The sequence below is a fragment of the Trichomycterus rosablanca genome, chromosome 12 (assembly GCF_030014385.1).
Source record: "Trichomycterus rosablanca isolate fTriRos1 chromosome 12, fTriRos1.hap1, whole genome shotgun sequence".
Classification (NCBI taxonomy): domain Eukaryota; kingdom Metazoa; phylum Chordata; class Actinopteri; order Siluriformes; family Trichomycteridae; genus Trichomycterus; species Trichomycterus rosablanca.
In genome coordinates this window covers 29,360,424-29,379,945 of record NC_085999.1, presented here as the reverse complement: position 1 = coordinate 29,379,945, position 19,522 = coordinate 29,360,424, and the positions used below count along the sequence as shown (strand labels likewise).

The window sequence follows — 19,522 nt, the reverse complement described above, 5'->3', positions numbered from 1 at the left end:
TATTAAATGACACGCAGACCTGTAAAGAAACATGGTTCTACTTTTGTAATACAAAAAGTAAATAAACTATTTATGAATTTATTGTGCTTACTGTAAAATATTTCATGTATTTCCAGTTAGGCTATAAAAAATCATTTTAGCATTAGCTAATGTGTTCTAATTCAGATGAGAAGTAATTCACTGTGATTTGTCATATTTTTATCATATTATAATGGCTCTTAGCTCAACAGACACAAAAGGGGAGATGACACAATAATGATTTTAATAATTAATTGTATGCGTTCAAACTGCGGTATGCTTTCACTGCCTCTCTGGTGTAAACACACTCCGTTTCAACAAGGTAGTGATACACGGCTGGGTATGTTACCTCAGGCAAACGTTTTATGTTTATGAAAAACACGGTCTTCTTAAATTCTCCTCAAAAGGGTCTGGTAAATATACTTGATGATCTATCATTCATTTCTGCTAATATCGCGTTTGTTCCGCGTTCGGGAGACTCGCAAAATACGAGCTCGTCATGTTGACTGCTGGATGGATGTTTAAAAATGGCGCTACCGGAAAAGCGAAAGGAACAGACATGCGCAGTAGCATTGTTATTGTTTACCCTCATTGAAACGTGGCTATAAACACAAATGTATGGGGGTTGTGTGGTTTAATATTAGAAACATTTCCTCAACTGTCCAGATGGAGGCGCTACTACTACAAAGAGGAAAGAGAGGCAGCCACTTCCTCGTTTCTCCCGTCGTTCTCTGCCATTGGTCGAAACTGGCAGTGTGTTTTTAATGGAGGCGGAAAATAGTAAAGAAACTGTAGGAGTGAAGTGACAGGGAGCTGCGAGAGAAATGAAAGCGCTTATTTACGGGTTTTACGCGGCCGCTCTGGCGCTTCTCTTGACTGGACTGCGGGAGTTGCTCTTTGGGTTTGAGGAGAACCGCTGTAGCATGACCTACATGTTCGAAATTCCTGAGTACCGGGTGAGTTTATGGTCCAAAGACCGGATGTGTTCCAAACCGCCTGCTTCCGTACTACCGGGTGCTGGCAATGCTAGCTACACAGTCTGTACGCAGGTGTAGTTACTATGGTAACGATTGTTAGCCGACTATTCAGGCACCCTACTTAGTACGGGCATGTCAGATTTGGGACGCTAATCTTTTAAACTGGTCTTTTTCCTGTTTGACATGCAGCGAAATGTTCTTTACTACCTACCTGTTGGTTTGGTTTCTATAATCTGATCATTTTATTTCGCTCATCCTAGTTCTTACTTATACACTACATTGATAGATAGATAAAAAATATTGGTCTCCAGTAGTTCAACAAGCAAAAGAATAGAAATAAAGTCAATAAGGTGTAGCAAATGTACAACGTGTATATATACAATATATGGTATGCAAAAAAGTATGTGCAAATTGTGCATCTGGGCCTTTAATAATAATAGAAGCAGTAGTGTATTTATTCTTATAAACAATATATACAGATATATAAGTATAAATATAGAAATAAAGATATTGTTATAGTTGTCAATATATACAGTACAATACAATACCACTCACATGGCATGGCAATGTCTATTTGTTAACAATTGTGCATATGATGACCAGGAATATATCAAATGTTGAGCTATGTATTGTCACTAGTAGTTTAATTTTATTTTATTACATTTTTATCAACTGCTTTATCCTAGTCAGGATTGCGGCGGGGCCAGTTAAACCAGTAATCACTGGACCACTCCCCTCAGCCCCGCAGACATACCCAATCCAGTCTGTCTAAATGCATGGTTGGCCAATGTTAAATGCAGCAGATATGAACAGCATAAAGACCTCAGTGACTTTGATCAGGCCCAATTTGCTATAGCCCGAGGACTGAGGTGGAGTATTTCTGAAACAACAATGGGTGCTGACAGAAAGTCAAGAAGAGTACCCACCAACCCTGATCCAAGGAGAACAGGAGAGCATCTGTGGCTCAAATTGCAGATTGTTTTAATACTGGTAATGAGGTGAATGTGTTAACACGCAAACCCTTCTGTGTATGTGGCTGCATGGTTGCAGGCCAATCAAGGAAAACATGCTAACTTCTGTCTACAGTTAAAAGCAGCTACAATGGGCATGGGAAAAAGGTTGAGGTTTGTCTAATAAATGCAACAAGATCATGTGGACCGGCGGGCACCTGTGCATCGTATATCCATGGAAGAGATGGCAGTAGGGTGATCCTAGTGTAAGCACGTGCTGGTAATGTTTTGGTACCAGATACTACAGGACTGCATTGGCTTGTTGTTGTATAACTTTATATTATTGGTTGACACATTATTGGCCTTATTAATGTAGTTAAAGACCTGGCACTGACCTGTTAACATTTATATATTTACATATACAGTGTATCACAAAAGTGAGTACACCCCTCACATTTCTGCAAATATTTTATTATATCTTTTCATGGGACAACACTATAGACATGAAACTTGGATATAACTTAGAGTAGTCAGTGTACAACTTGTATAGCAGTGTAGATTTACTGTCTTCTTAAAATAACTCAACACACAGCCATTAATGTCTAAATGGCTGGCAACATAAGTGAGTACACCCCACAGTGAACATGTCCAAATTGTGCCCAAAGTGTCAATATTTTGTGTGACCACCATTATTATCCAGCACTGCCTTAACCCTCCTGGGCATGGAATTCACCAGAGCTGCACAGGTTGCTACTGGAATCCTCTTCCACTCCTCCATGATGACATCACGGAGCTGGTGGATGTTAGACACCTTGAACTCCTCCACCTTCCACTTGAGGATGCGCCACAGGTGCTCAATTGGGTTTAGTCCATCACCTTTACCTTCAGCTTCCTCAGCAAGGCAGTTGTCATCTTGGAGGTTGTGTTTGGGGTCGTTATCCTGTTGGAAAACTGCCATGAGGCCCAGTTTTCGAAGGGAGGGGATCATGCTCTGTTTCAGAATGTCACAGTACATGTTGGAATTCATGTTTCCCTCAATGAACTGCAGCTCCCCAGTGCCAGCAACACTCATGCAGCCCAAGACCATGATGCTACCACCACCATGCTTGACTGTAGGCAAGATACAGTTGTCTTGGTACTTCTCACCAGGGCGCCGCCACACATGCTGGACACCATCTGAGCCAAACAAGTTTATCTTGGTCTCGTCAGACCACAGGGCATTCCAGTAATCCATGTTCTTGGACTGCTTGTCTTCAGCAAACTGTTTGCGGGCTTTCTTGTGCGTCAGCTTCCTTCTGGGATGACGACCATGTAGACCGAGTTGATGCAGTGTGCGGCGTATGGTCTGAGCACTGACAGGCTGACCTCCCACGTCTTCAACCTCTGCAGCAATGCTGGCAGCACTCATGTGTCTATTTTTTAAAGCCAACCTCTGGATATGACGCCGAACACGTGGACTCAACTTCTTTGGTCGACCCTGGCGAAGCCTGTTCCGAGTGGAACCTGTCCTGGAAAACCGCTGTATGACCTTGGCCACCATGCTGTAGCTCAGTTTCAGGGTGTTAGCAATCTTCTTATAGCCCAGGCCATCTTTGTGGAGAGCAACAATTCTATTTCTCACATCCTCAGAGAGTTCTTTGCCATGAGGTGCCATGTTGAATATCCAGTGGCCAGTATGAGAGAATTGTACCCAAAACACCAAATTTAACAGCCCTGCTCCCCATTTACACCTGGGACCTTGACACATGACACCAGGGAGGGACAACGACACATTTGGGCACAATTTGGACATGTTCACTGTGGGGTGTACTCAATTATGTTGCCAGCTATTTAGACATTAATGGCTGTGTGTCGAGTTATTTTCAGAAGACAGTAAATCTACACTGCTATACAAGTTGTACATTTACTACTCTAAGTTTTATCCAAGTTTCATGTCTATAGTGTTGTCCCATGAAAAGATATAATAAAATATTTGCAGAAATGTGAGGGGTGTACTCACTTTTGTGATACACTGTATATGTATGTGTGTGTCTAGCGCGTCCAGCTTCCTCGACGTGTGGCGCGTCAGTACCCGGCATATGGACTCTATCTTTACGGTGAAGGATTATATGCTCAGGAAACTCAGAACCTCAAACTGAGCGGAGCTCCTGTACTCTTCTTACCTGGAAATGCAGGAAGCTACAAGCAAGGTGAGATGTGGCACATTTCCTACACTCACGACTACTATCTGTATTTATTTTTTTAAATCCAATTCCACCCTCTAGATCTGGTTCACATATGAGAACAGTCAGCCTGCTCAGCTAAACTTGTTATATTGTATTACAAGTGTCACATTAATTAGCATTTTAAAACATACATTAATAAACAATTATTAATTTGGTTTGAATTTGGTTGGTGTTGTTTCTGTGGGTTTGCAATATACAGTGCAAGCTATGATTAACGAATTACTTTAATGTTAACTTTCTAACCGATCAGTCATAACATTAAAACCACCGGTGTATTATGATTACAAAACAGTTCTCACCTGCTGAGACATGGACTTTTTTGGTATCTGGTACCAGAACTTTACCAGCAGGTCCTGGCGGTCCTTATGATCCTGGAAAAAACTGGATATGTTGGACCAGTCAACCTTTTTCCGTTGCTCTGATGTCCACTTCCAATGCCTGTGTACACAATATAGGTGCTTTTGATGGTGTACTGGAGTCCGCATGAGCACTTTGACTGACCTGTGACTATGCACCCCCGTACACAGAACTGTTCAATGCACATTGATCATACATTTACCTAATCACCAGGATTCAAATAATCAAATAAATAAATAATACGTTTAAGACCTACCAGACTCCATAGCCTTCTGGTCCTCTGGCATCAATCAGTCTTGGCTGCCCAACATCCTGTCAGCAGTTCATGGTTTGTCCCTCCTCGGATCATGCTGGTGGGTGCTGCCTGTGAGCACCCCTTGCTGTTTCGGAGATCAGCACAACATTTAATATATCTCCTACCATCACATGCACCACTGTTATGAAATAGGCATTACCATGCACATTTTTAACCATGGTTTTAATGTTTTGGCTCCTCAGTGTACAAGTTGCTATCAGCATTGCTGGAACAGGAAACACCCTTTCTTATATTCTTGTCACAAAGTTGGTTTGGTTGTTTTTTTCCTTTTCTTTTAAATTCAAAAGCAACCTAACATAAACGCATCTGTTTTCATTGTTCAGCTCGATCTTTGGGCTCCGTGGCGTTGAGGATGGCCGAGGACAAAGACAAAGGGTTCCACCTAAATGTCTTTACCATCGACTTCAATGAGGAGCTGGTGGCCCTGTATGGTGGAAGCCTAATCCGGCAAACTCACTTCCTTCATGAAAGCATCAAGGTCATCCTGAAGCTTTACAAGGTTAAGATAACTTATTTTGCATTGTCTCAATTTGGATATACTCAATATGCCACTTGTTTGACACCCTGGCTGGCCAAGGACGGTTAGCAGGACAATGCTACCTCCTATATTCTTCTGCCTAGATGGTAGCAGTTGCTGTTGCTGGTACATTTGCAGCTGTTGTTGTTTTTCTGATGTATGCCCAGAGCAGGCTGGTGCTGGGCTAGCATATTAAACTGCTGCACTAGCCTACATGTAATGTTTTATGTACAACTTCTGATCAGAACCATAATACATATAACACTGGTTATCAAATTCCTCTTTTCTAGAATTGTCCTAATCCTCCGACCAGCGTGGTGTTGGTGGGTCATTCTATGGGTGGTGTAATTGCTCGAGCTCTTTTCTCTCTCCCTCGCTTCAATCCTCACCTGGTCAGCCTCATCCTTACCCAGGCGTCCCCTCATCAGGCCCCTGTTCTTTCTTTGGATCCCTACATTTTAGGTATGAACCCACTTAATGTTTCACAATCTTTCGAATCTGAAAATGTATTATTTATAAACAGTTTATTCATGTATGGATTTTCACTGACTGTTTTATACTGGTCATGAGGAGCCAGGCGCCACTTGGTAACTGTGGATGCAAGGCAGGAATGCACCCCTGGAAAGGGTGCCAGTCTGTTACAGAGGCATCACATGCTTACATATTTAATAAATCACTTATATCTTTAGAGCAGACACTGGACCTCCTAAATGGTTTTGGATGATGGACGGAAACCAAAGTACCCAAAGGAATCACTTGCAGACATGCGGAAAACATGCAAAACTTCTCACAGACAGTGACCAGAGGCAGGAATCAAACACAGGTCCTCAGGACACATGCCAGTCATAATTCTTTTGTTTATCTTTCTGCTTTAGATTTCTACTCATCTGTTGGGCAGCATTGGAAGACAGGAGGAAGAGATTTGCATAATGTGACTGTTTTGTCGGTGGGTGGTGGATATCGCGACTATCAAGTTCGCTCAGGCTTGACGACCTTGACCTGCCCTGCCGATGACCTTAACAAGATGGCCATTGTGGTGAGGGAATAACTGAAGTATTGGAAGTGTACATACACTTGGCCAGAAGTATGTGGACACCTGACCATGAGCTTGTTTCAAAACCATCAGCATTAATATTACAACCTAAAATTACAGAAAACTGTGACTGTTTGCAAAATGCAAATAAAAACAAACCACAGAGTTTCTTCCATTTACTTTGACTTTAATTTCATTGCAGACAGTGAAACCCAAGATATTTCATTAACTGTCTGGTCAGCTTCATTTTGTTTGTTAATATACCTCCATTCCTACATTTCAGGCCTGCAACACATTCCAAAAATAGTTGGAACGGTAAAAGGGTCACCAATTTGTAATGTTGGCATTCATGTGTTTCAGGTGTTTTTGTTCCATTCCTCCTGCAAACATGTCTTAAGTTGCAACATTAGGGGATAGTCAAAGACTCAGCCTTTCGTGGATACTGCTCTTGTTCCAAATCATGATTAAACCTAACTATTGACTTCACTTGTTTAAATTCACATCATTATTTAGTTTTTTCTTCTCATTTCTAGCCCTAAATGTCACTGTCCCATTTTTTAAAATGTGTTGCCGACCTTAAATGCAGAAACGGATGTATGTTAACAAATAAAAACAAGCTGACCAGACAAGACATGAAGTATCGGGTTCATACTGTCTGCAATGAAATAAAAGACGAAGTAAATGGAACACAGCAGTTTTAAAGAAACACTGCAGTTTTTTTCATTTGCATTTTGCATGCTGTCCCAAGTTTTTCTGATTTTGGGTTGTATATTAATGTAGCTATCACAAGTTTCATGGCTATGAAAAAGCTTTCCACAAGATTTTATTGTTGCAAATTGTGCCCATTCAGTCGTACCATATAATTTTATAGATTTTATATACCAGTAAGCACTAGGTTTGACTAAATACAGAGCTTAATATTTAGGATGGGTGTTCACATACTCTTGGTCATATACTGTATGATAACATCTGGTTACATACATTTGAAAAAGGATACAGTTCAAATTTGCTTTTTAATTCTACAAACGTCTTCAAAAAAGACTGGTCCTGGACTACAGGCAGGCTAGTCTAGCACTTGCACTCTCTAACTACAACATCACACTGTAATGTGGAAGCTTGTAAAACAGTTTTACATCCAAATTTTTACCAAATATTATTAATAACTTTTTATGTACCCTATAAGAAACATTTTTTTCCTTTAAGGTGTTAACAGGAAGGTTTACTCTTGTGATTTTTGTAGGTGACTGCTGTTCCCAGGACGTGGGTGTCTACAGATCACTTGTCCATCGTGTGGTATGGAATTTAATCACAAAAGTGTCTCCAAAAGTGGTTTACTGAGGAACTTGATTAAATGTTCAGCTTTGATGTGCAGTATATGGTCAAAAGTATGTGAACAGCGAATCTAATTATAGTTCATATAAAGTCATAGTTTCATATGTTTTGTGTGGAAGAGCTCACAGACCCTCACAGAACCCAGATCTCGAACCCACTAAACACCTTTGAGTTGAATTGTGAGCTAGACCTTCTTGGCTGGCATCAGTGCTTGACCTCTCAAATGCTTTTTAGATTAAATGCACTCAAATCTCTATAGACATGCTCCAAAATCTTGTAAAAGGTCTTGCTGAAAGAATGCTGACTGAGAGGATCTATATAAATGCCCATTGCGATTGGAACAGGATGTCCAACAGGCCCATGGTCAGGTGTCCACCCACTCTTGGCCATTGTGTATAATACTTACTTAAATGTTTATTGTATTCATAATACATTCAGAAGTTGCCTATAATCCATTCACAGACCTTTGTATCTGCTTACATGCATTCAAGTCCTCTATATAATATGTTACATTTTACAAAAGTGTGCTACTTGTGGGCTTCTGCATTTTTTTATTCTAGCTCACCTATGCACATGCTGTGTTTGTTAGGTGTAAGGAGTTAGTCCTGGCTACAGTTCGAGCCTTCCTTGATCTCATCGAGCCGGAAACGGGGCAGGTGGGTCCTAGATTTGGAACAGTCATGTATACAAACCATGGGGTTTCATTCCATAATGATCTTTTTTCTTTAAATCACTAGTTCACAGAGGACTCTGAGGAGAGGATGTCTGTATTGAATTATCACTTTGTTCGGCACCCAGTGCAGCTCCCAGGTGGGAGGGCCGACATGCCCATCAGCTTCTCAGGTGTGTTTAGCAGAATCATTGATTGTAACAACAAACTATCTATTTGATCAGAGAACATTGTGGGTGTGTATTTGTAAAAAAGCATCCTGTCTGGTAACATATCAAACTTATTTCTGTACATGCTTTTTTAAAATTCATTTTCATATCTCCAGTTTTTTTTAACAGTTCACTGTAGCAAACATGGTCAGAGTTTTAGGTGTGTATGTGTTTAAAGAGTAATGAGTAGTAGCTTAATGCTATGCAGTTTTGGGCTTGATCTGTTTCATGTGCAGTTTTTTACATCCATGTTCCTTTTTTAGCTCTATAACTCTTTTTTTATTTATTTATATCTCTAGGTGTCCCAGAGGCATGGAGTGAAGTGAACACACTCCGTCTGTTCTACAGTGCTCCCAAGGTACCTTGTGTGGTGTGCCTCATGTAGTGTACAAGGGAGCAGGGATCTTTGCTTCTATCTGAAAAGAGCCAGACTTGAATTCGGAACTTGATCTTCTGATTAAACAATAGATGTTAATCTTGCTATAGTGAAGACTAGTTTATTAAACAAGTGGTACCTGAAGCCACTGTGGTTCATTGTGAATAAGAGTAAAGATTCCTGCAGTAAAGTCTTTTAGCTAGACAGATGTGAACTAAACAGCATTTTTGTTCTTGCATGGCAGCCTCTGAGCCCATGGTGATGTAAAGCTTGTTTGACAGTGGACTGTGTCATGATGTACTCTTATGCATGCATATATATTTAATTGTACAGTACAATCAAAGTACTTTTTTTCACATATCAAGCTTTTTTGGAAGCTGGGTTCTAGGGGCAGCGTCAACCAGAATATAGCAGGTTTAGGGGCTTTGCTCAAGGCCCCAATTCCGGCTGCTTGGCAGAGCCAGTATACAAAATCTAAACATTTTTAATTAACGATGCTGTGTTTAATCAATGTGCTTGCTTGCTTGCTTGATGCTTTGCTTTTTGCTAGACTTCTGTGTTGTGGATTCCTTGTGGTCATGTAACTAGTATTCCTCAGCCAGACTGATTTAATGTTTGTCATTTATTTCTTTGTCTTATTTATTATTCTGCAGGAAGTTCAATTTCAGTACTTCTTGTTTGCACTGTCCAGCAGGAGAAAGGCGTACACACATTTCTACTGTCGCAATAGCAACATGGTGAGCCTGGAGTCTCTGTTCAAACATTTGAGTGTTAAAGATCTCTAAGTCATATATTTTTTTGTAAGAAATAGTCTGAACTTCAATTTTCCAAAGCTGTGTTTTTATTGATTAAGTGATTGTATTTTTTGTTACATTTTTGCTCTAAAAACTTTCATGGGGTGCTTTTGGGTGGGGGGTTAAAGAGGTTACAAATACAACATGGTTGCTGCAATTGTGGCCTCTACAGGCTGGTCAAGGCGGCTCTACGAGATGGTAGATTCTCAGATAGTAGTGCGCAGTTGTGACAAACGCAATACTGCTCTCTATGAGACCCTTTTTTCTGAAAGGTGAAAAGAAGCAGTCAGTTATTGTGCATCAAAGAGGAAGGGAGATATTCTACAGCTCTCCTTGGTCAGGGTGAGAGTCAACAACTGGTTAATTGGATACTTGTAGAATGGGAATCAAACAAACAAAACAAACCAAAACCCACACAAACTGATTTAATTGTACTTAAATAGAAATGTGAAAATCTGGGCACTAAGGTGGTACTGCGGTTTAATGTGTCAGACCACTACTGCTGAGATCTTGAAACGTATCTGTGCTATTGACCTGGCTGGGCTTTCAACAGGCACAAATTTTGGGGGAAAAACACGTTTTAAATTTGTGTTTCACATTTGGAGTACCACCTGGGGGAGTACCACTCACTGTTACTTCTACAAAGGTTTGAGAACCAGGGCAGAAAAGTGACCCCTAGTTTCACTGCTATAAGGCACAAATTATTCCACAAAGCATTGTTAAATTATTTAGAAGCTATAGTTAGAACACTGATGTTGTTTTGTGTTTCTGTCCTGTCCTACAGGAAATGTCTAGCTGGCTATTTGGCTGCACCCAGATGAACGGCTACATGTGGTAAATATGAGTCATGTAATAATTTCCACCAAATAACTAAGAAAATAGTGTGAAATAATACGGAAAGGGATAACGTGTGTATTTATTTAATTATTTGTGTATTTAACACAACCTTGACTGTAAAAGTAATAACAGATTTTAGCTTGGATAGCTTTGGGGAAAAATATATTCATTTTTCTTGGTGTTTTTATTTCAGTGTGCAAGCAGTAGATTTGTCCCACAAAACAGAACTTCTCCCAGCTTACAAGGTAATTCGATACAAACACCATAATAATCCTTTAAAACTAAGCTCATGTGCTCATGAAGACTATTCACACCTTTAGGAATGGACACGTGGGTACAGATACTGCAATGCTGCAACATGCGTCCTAAAATAGGTTTCAGTTCAATATAGCATGAGTTGTTTCATCCCAACATTGCAATTCATGCTGTCGATTTCTTCCACCACTTCCCAAAGGTGTTCTTTTAGATTCAGCTCTGGTGAATAGAAGGGCCATTGAAATCCACTGAACTCACTGTCATGACATGGAGTGTTATCATTATGGAAGTAGCTGTTATGAGATGCATAAATTGGAGCCATAATAGAATGCACATGGTCAGCAGTAATGCTCAGACAGGCTGTGGCATATATACAATGCTCGATTGATATTCCTCACAAGGCAGGCCTGGTCTGTTGGATCTCTTGGACACCTTTGGGATGAACACCATCAGTGCCTTTGCAAATGCTCTTTTGGCTGGTTGAGCATACATTGTGTTTTATTTTTTTTTATTTTATTTTATGCAGTAATTTGCTGCTTATGAAATTGTGAAACCACATTTGTGTGATTGTACCGTTCTCATAATTTTGCTCTGAATGTTCTCTCTGTAGTCTTTATGTAATAAAAGTATTATTTTAAACATTGGAATTTTCTAGACCCCTGTGGCAGGATTTATCACCACGTGTGTTCATTCATCTCTTTCTCTAGATACTGACGATGAATCTGAGTGATCTCCGTAGCTTCTCTCATCTTGTCATAGATGCTTCAAATCCCAGTGCAAGACAGGTATGTTCAAAATACGGCATTTGCCTTCTGTTTTCTTCTTAGGCAAAGAACTAATTCTCAACTAATGCAAATTAGTTATCTTTTAATCAAAACGTGCTGGTTGGCCCAAAATGAACAGTTTGTGTTTATGAATGTGAATTCATGCTGAAAGCGTGAAACTGCTCAAAGCCAGAATTGCTTTAAGTAAAAAAGGGGTTCGTTAGGAGAGAACCAACACCTCTGTAGTAGTTAAATGCTGTTCGTTAAATTGCTATTTGATTTCTTTCAGTTTATAGTGGAGTGTGAGTGGCAGAGAGAAAAAGGTCTGACCATCCCAGCACCCGTACCCCACGTTCTGTCTTTTGGTAGGCTACATTTTTTTTTATAGTAGAGTTTTATAGTATTTGTGTGGTGGGACTACACAAATACTATATTTGATCTTTTTTTTTTTTAAATGTCCTTTTTATAAAACTACCAAAGCCATGGAACAATTGTCTGAACATAAGAATTATTTATTAATTAAGAATAATTTATGCGCCCAGGTGGCGCAGCGGGATATTCCGCTTGCACACTAGCACCGAGTTTCTGAACTCCTCGGTTCGAAAATCGGTGTTGCCTCCGGTCAGCTGAGCGCCATCTAGCGGGCATAATTGGCAGTGCCTGCAGCAGATACTGATTGATACTAATTTAGTGTTATTTTGTAGTGCCAACAATTGTAACTTTACATTTTTGGAGCATAGCTTCAGATTATTTACACACACAATAGTTCTTGGCAGGTGAATAATAATATCATAGAACTAACATAAAGAAACAAAACATTTCCTAGTATTTAAAATAATTACAATTACTTGAAGACATTTGATCCTAGTGGTTATGTTTTGTTGTTGCATGTTTAAAAACCAGTAGTAAAACACAGGGAGAAATATAAAAGGTCTAGAAATATTTAAGAGAAATATAAAAGGTCTAGAAATGGGTTTAAACTTATAATAATCTTTCTGCTAATATCCATTTTGCCAGACATAGTGCTTGCTGTTCTGCCTAAAAAGTTTCATTTTAGTCCCATCAGACCAGCACAGGACTTTTGGAGCTCATTTAGCTTGATCATTGTGTTCTTTTGTACCTCCCTGACCAAGGGCTTTCTTGGCCAGATGCCTAGTATAGACAGACGGGGAACTCTAAGAAGGTTCAAGGCTGTGCCAAGTTTCGTTCATGTCAAGATTATTGAAGCACTGAAGGATCTTTATTATCTGTGAACACTCAAAGCTTTAAATATTGTTTTATATCCTTGCTCTGACCTATGCCTTGCTACAATTCTACAATTGATTGTGGATGTTCTTGGACTTGCTTTTTGTTCTGACAATTATTGTCCCATATAAAGCCAGATGTGTGCTTCTCCAAGCTATGTCCAATGTAGATTGAAGTGTATTGTTTCCTTGGAAGTTTGCCCAAAATTGTTCATTTGGATCAGATTCTTCTTTGGCATTTTAGAACAAAATCAATAAGTATGTTCTGTGTATAGTTAATAAGTTTGTTTTGTCAGGTTTGACATCAAGTGATGTTACTATCAACTCGTCAGGTCTAGTCCACACGCTACACCTGCAACACTTTCACCAGGTAACGCTTGCCTCATGCTCAAACGATCAAAAGTTGCTAGTTGTGCCTTGTACTATCAGTCTGTAAAACCTTTTTCCTGCAGGTTTATCAGGCTTTTAAAATCACCGTCAAGAGCCGGTGCAGGGTTACTAAAGGTGAGTTGACTTTTTAAAATTCAGTGGAAGTTAAAGGCATTGTATTTGTCAATTAGCTATTAGCTGTTTGGACCTGCAATTTAATTATAGAATTTTTCTTCTGTAGAAAGATTGCCCAGTATCTATAGAATGAAGGTACCATGGTTTCGAGAAGATTCCTTCTTCACTGCAAGGTTTTTGCTTTGTTCATTCATACAAACTGTTGATCGTGAATAATTGAACCAAAACAAAATTAACATTTGTTTCATGTTCAGCATTTCCTCAGTCACTGAGATAGGAGGCATGCTGCACACCAGCCACCGAGACGACACCTTAAGTGCCCACTTGCAACTCTACACTTCCCCCAACTGCCAGTACAAGGTAATATTTTATTAAACAGGGTTTTTCAAACCCTAGGTAAACGTTGCATGCCAAAAAATGGCTTGCAGAGAAAATTATAATAATGAAATAAACTTGTATGTGAACGCTGCCTTGTGTAGGCTTTATGTTACATAGTGTAAACCACAGTGTGACCAGACTGTACAAAGCAAATAATGTAAGATGCCTGGTGGGTTGTATAAAAAAATGGAAAAAAGTTTGAAAAACCCTGCTATATAACATCAGTGCTCTCTTAAGGCTGTGATATGCTTTTTGAGCCGTGTGTATAAACAGTTTTTTTTTAATAAAATTAAAACACAAAATAAATCAATTACTGAACATGCTTTAATACTGACCATATCTTAGTTTTACAACAAATTAGTTGTTGTTATGTAACGGTAACGATAACTCCATCCACCTTCTGTATTTGTGAATCCAGTCCGGGATTCGAACCACTGAAACTCGGGCCCTGTTGTCACACCAGCAGCATGGCTCTTACCATTACACCACACAGGCTCACACTGATATTACAAAATAGATAAAGATAAAATTCAATTGCTTAATCAACACCATTCTTAAAGATTTGTGGTACGACCTAAACAAAACACTGGTATGTTTAATGTACTCATTACTATTTAGGGTAGCACTGTCGCCTCACAGCAAGAAGGTCCTGGGTTCGATCCCCAGGTGGGGCGGTCCGGGTCCTTTCTGTGTGGAGTTTGCATGTTCTCCCCGTGTCTGCGTGGGTTTCCTCCGCGTGGTTCGGTTTCCTTCCACAGTCCAAAGACATGCAAGTGAGGTGGAGACACTAAATTGTCCAAGACTGTGTTCGATATAACCTTGTGAACTGATGAATCTTGTGTAATGAGTAACTACCGTTCATGTCATGAATGTAACCAAATAAACAAACAAACAACTTTACTATTTACTATTATTTTACTACAGATATCAATCCGGACCTCATTTCCTGAAGTGCTCGGACAGGTAAGCTGACCAAATACTCAAATTTATGTGACACACAACTGCTTGACTTTTCCCACTTACAATACTATGTTCTTTAGATCCTGCGTTTCTGTGGACCAGTATTGCCGGTGTATGTGGCTGTAGCTTTGCTAATGGCTTTGAGGAGGCAGCTGTCCTCTGTGCTTCATACAGGCCAAGCCGGCAGTATGAGAGATGCAGTAGGTAACAGTCTGCAGCTGCATCTGCTAGAGCCTCCTGTCCTGCTGCTCCACCTGTTACTTAGGCAAGTACAGTGTTGGCTCATTTGCAGAAAAATGACATGCAACATTTCACAACTACATTTATTACAAATGCTAAAATGTATTACTGACTTCACCTCCCAGAAATGCTTTCCAGCAGTATCCAGCAAAAACAATTCTTTCACTCCTTAAAAACGGGAGGCACGGTGGCTCGGTGGGTAGCACTGTTGCCAAGAAGCAAGAAGGTCCTGGGTTCGATCCCCAGGTGGAGCTCTCCGGGTCCATTCTGTGTGGGGTTTGCATGTTCTCCCCGTGTCTGTGAGCTCTGGTGAAATTAAAATAGAGTTTATTTAAATAATATAATAACTTGTTTTCCTTTTAGCAAAATAGGGAAGATTCATTAATTTCAGTCTAAATGACCAGTTTAGCATTTGGTGAAAATATGTTTTCTTTTAGAAGCGAGAGGACTATTTTTGATTAATTCTAAAGGCTAGACTTTACGACACAAGTTTAGAGAATGCCCTTTCCTGTTCCTGTATAGCTGTGCTCATGTGCACAAAGCGAGGTCTACAGAAACATGGCTTGATGTGTTTGGGGTACAAGAATTCCATTGGCTTGCACAGAGCCCTGGCTCTAAACCTACAGAACACCTTTGGGATGAATTGGAATGTCTCGTTCAACATCACTGCCTAACCTCATAAATGTTTTTGACAAAATGAGTCTAATTTAGGGCTGACGAACTCCATATAAATGCTCATGGTTTAAAAATGAGATGTCTAACAAACTCATGGTCAGGTGTTCAAATACTTTTGGCTATTTATTGTATGTTTTGCTTTTTATTATACTACATATTTTTCTTAGCTGGTAAATGTCTGTTTTTGTATTGGTTTTGTTCTAATAATTCTTTACACCCTGTATAATAAATTGTGTATTCTGTTCTATCTCTATCAGACAGGGCTGGTTTCAGGAGGTCTGGTTGGCTCTGGGTCTCCCTGCTGTTGACCCTTTGCCCTTAACCTCTCAGGAGGACCTTTCACATGGTGCACTAAGCCCTGAGCAGGACTGGCCCCGCCTTATATCACCACTGCTATGTGTTCTGGGGACTGCCATGGCATTCTGGGGAAGCACTGTCCATAGTTTGTTTTTACGCACTCTGTCTTTCCTCATGGCTCCACTGCACAGGTAATGATGAACGATTCTGGTCAAGTAAACAGAACTAGGTTTATTTGACACAATGTTTAATGATTAGGATATTTAGTTTAGATCATTGCAACTGGATTGTTTAAAAGCCTGTATATGCAGATATCATGATGTCCAAAATTTGCATACCTAATGTATTAAAGGATCCATAATTAAACTTTATTGTGGCTCTATGATAAAGGCACTCAGTCTCCCGACACTGTGGAACTCTTCGTCTGCCTGTTCAAATCCTCCTCATCCTTGGTCTGTCTGCGCTGGCTCGATTTACCTGTGGAGCCCTGTCAATCACGGCTGGCTTTCTGCTCCACCTTTATCGGGTAGGCATGAAGTAGTTTGTGCTTGCTTTTGCTGCTGAGATTGAAGCTCAGTAGATGCTGGGATTTTAAATCATTTAGAAATATGTTGGGCTATATGTTGTGTGTTGCTGTCTAGGTTCTCCGATTACAGACGACTGAGAAAACTTTGGGTCACATGCTGAACCTGGTGAGTACTCACTTAAAACCTAAATACCAACATGGACAAATGTTCCACTGATTGATATGGTGGATGCTGATACATTATTTGTAAGGCCCTACCTAATTTGGCCATGGAAATTGCGTCATGGACCTCGTGTGATATGCAGTTTGCTGTGAAATTCTAAATGTAGGGTTTGTGTTTGGCATTTTGTCTCTTTGGGATTCCATGGTCAATGAAAAAGTGTGCTACTCTACAAGTCAACTTCAAGTCAAATCAACTTTATTTATACAGCGCTTTTTACAATAGACATTGTCTCAAAGCAACTTTACAGAATCCAGGACCAAATGAAGCAAATTTTCCTGCGAATTTAGTCGGGCCCTAATTATATGTTATTGTATCATACATGTTCCCAGGCACCACAGAAAACACAGCAGAACACTGAGAATGGCCACAGCGAAAGCCAGAGGAAGCTCAAAGAATCTAACGGTGGTCCACCCCTGTCCGAATCTGCCGTGCAGGAGGTCAGAGACGACCTGCAGATTCACCTGAGCGTGTCCGCACTGCTTACGCTACCTGTGATGCTCAGCGCGCCCTCGCTTATCTACTGGTGCCGCAACCTTAAGTAAGCCTTTATGTTTTGTATGGGAATTTAAATGTATGTACATTGTTTGTTACAGCAGGTCAAATGGTCACTGCCTATATATGCAATTGGTTATTTGTGAACTAGGAAGCGCCATAAAACATGCTGTATTAATGGTTTTCTATCTCCATCCGTTTTTTAACAGATATTCCATTCATCTGGATCCGGACCCTCATTGGCCACACAGCCTTCCCCTGCTCATTGCCTCAGTGCTTCTCATCAACTGCAACATGCTCACTCTGACCAACAGGTAGGTGTGAGTTTAAGGAGTTAAAAAGATGGGTTGCAGAGAAAAAAAATAATAATTAAGTAAACTTGCACATGACCACCCCCTTGTGGAGGATTTATCTTACATTTTGTAAACTACAGTGGGACCAGATTGTACAGAGCAGGGCAGAGAGAGTAAGATGCATTGTTTGTGTTGCTTGGGTTGTGTAAAAAAATCATGGACAAAATGTGGGTTGTGTGAAAAAGCTTGAAAAACCCTGGTCTAAGGTACCAGTTTGATTATGCTGGCTGTGAAAAATAGTCCCAAGGACTGATCCAGAAATTTTGGTCCCCCTGCGGAACCGAACATATTAAAGCAGCATTGAGTTATCGTGCCACTCACAGGTTAAATTCCAGAAGATCTTAGATGTTGTTAATCAGTAGCTGTCTAAGGTTGTTCTGTGGGTAACACTGTCACCTGGCAGCGAAAAGGTCCTGGGTTTGATTTCCATGGGAAGTGATCTGGGTCCTTTCTGTGTGGAGTTTTGCATGTTTTCCCTTTGTCCACGTGGGTTTCCTTCAGGAGCTGCAATTTTCTCCCTCAGGTCCAATAAATACCTAGCCAGGTTATCTGAAGCTACCTTAGGTGTGTGCCCTGTGATTGACTGGCGACATGTCCAGGTTAAATCAGTCGTAAAACAGACGATGAATGAATGAATAAATGAATAGATGCCCGTGTGTATAAAATATGCTGCACAAAAACCAACAAAACAGCTTTTGGTTTATTTCTCTTGCAGTAAAGTGATGCTGAAGCCAACTTCCCATCTGCTGCTCCCTCTGAGCATAGCCATGTTGACCTTCTCCACTCTTCACCTGTACCGCATCACTTACCTTCTGTCTGCTGCGCTGATGCTACTTGTGCTGTCCTGTTACCTCTGACCCCCTTTTTGAACCTAGGGACCAGTCCAGAAAGAACCGAAACAGCCTTAGTTTGTGGTACCTTGCATTTTTTTTACTGCACTCACCATGGATTTCATCTTGAATTATGGGTAGCTTTCAAACAGGGTATTTGACAGGTCACCTGTGATTGTGTATTTTTGGGTTTCTTCATTTTACAGCCATTTGGGGGGAGGGTTATTTGCAGTTGCTGGTGCATCTGTGCATATTTGGGTTTATGCATTTATTTTATTGTATTATCATAAACAGTATCAGTAAAGCACATTTACACTCACGGTGGCAGTGCATTATATTTCTAAGGAAATCCAAAACCTAAGAGACTAACATTGTTTTAGTCCAAGAGACTAGCAATTTTCCCCTGGGCATCATGGGGATATTTTTATTGTTATAAAATTCTATGGTTGCATGTTGAGAGGTGAAAACATGCAATTTAGGTCGTAAACATGCCTTCACATGGCCTTCACTGCCCCTTTTACTAGTCTGTATTGTAGTTTGCTAGTATATTCTGCTGCATATAAGTAGGTACATATACACTACATGCTTAGTTAAGAGAGTAAACGATCCTTCATTAATTGTTGGATGGGAAAATGGTTTATGACCATGATTGTGCTAAAGTTACTTTAGTTTTTTATTATTCAGTGTATATTTATGGTTTTGTAACATGTTTAAGGCCTATTGTCAACATATACAAAGAGAATTAGGGATGCACTGATTCTAAACAAGCTCTCTTTTTAATCAATTTTTTATTGAGCATTTTTCCTCTCACTTTTTACTCGAATTAGTCGTGACCAGTTGGAGCCGATTTCTGTCTCGTTTTTGCCACCGCCCCTATTTCCGATTGTGGAGGGCCTAGACTGTTTCTTAGCCGGCGATTGTTTTTTTTTATGTGCTTGGGGTGGGGTCTCATAGATCACAGTAGTGCATGCCGAGTGCCACGTACTGCTATCCAGTTTGACTGGTTAGCAGAGGTCACAATTGCCCAGCGATGATGAACCCAGTTTCAGACACTGTCCCGCCCCCTACAGACACACAGCCAATCAATGTGTCTGTGTAGGTGCCCGGCCGGATGAGGGCAGAGCTGAGATTCGGCAGCTTGAGATCTCAGCACTGGTGGGTCACTCCAGA

At 40.3% G+C, this 19,522-nt stretch overlaps 1 protein-coding gene across 1 annotated transcript; it reads left to right on the top strand.

Annotated features, from left to right (window-relative positions):
• The first annotated feature begins 842 nt into the window (after positions 1 to 842).
• On the top strand, positions 843 to 18,861 carry pgap1 (post-GPI attachment to proteins inositol deacylase 1). The gene is made up of 26 exons (XM_063006303.1): positions 843 to 974; positions 3,981 to 4,134; positions 5,167 to 5,342; positions 5,651 to 5,822; positions 6,236 to 6,396; positions 7,634 to 7,686; positions 8,315 to 8,381; positions 8,463 to 8,568; positions 8,904 to 8,962; positions 9,634 to 9,717; positions 10,559 to 10,608; positions 10,805 to 10,856; positions 11,574 to 11,651; positions 11,920 to 11,995; positions 13,171 to 13,244; positions 13,327 to 13,378; positions 13,485 to 13,551; positions 13,633 to 13,738; positions 14,681 to 14,719; positions 14,797 to 14,985; positions 15,893 to 16,119; positions 16,319 to 16,454; positions 16,570 to 16,620; positions 17,007 to 17,215; positions 17,379 to 17,483; positions 18,238 to 18,861. Exons 1-26 carry the CDS (start codon positions 843 to 845, stop codon positions 18,377 to 18,379), a joined length of 2,817 nt encoding a protein of 938 aa, XP_062862373.1. The 3' UTR covers positions 18,380 to 18,861.
• The last annotated feature ends 661 nt before the right edge of the window (positions 18,862 to 19,522 follow it).

What these genes read in the sequence shown, in the direction of transcription:
- pgap1 (XM_063006303.1), top strand. Translation starts at nt 843, where the DNA reads ATGAAAGCGCTTATTTACGGGTTTTACGCGGCCGCTCTGGCGCTTCTC. An exon ending in CATGCCCATCAGCTTCTCAG is followed by an intron (nt 8,569 to 8,903) that starts GTGTGTTTAGCA and finishes TTATATCTCTAG; the next exon opens with GTGTCCCAGAGGCATGGAGT. An exon ending in CAGATGAACGGCTACATGTG is followed by an intron (nt 10,609 to 10,804) that starts GTAAATATGAGT and finishes TTTTTATTTCAG; the next exon opens with TGTGCAAGCAGTAGATTTGT.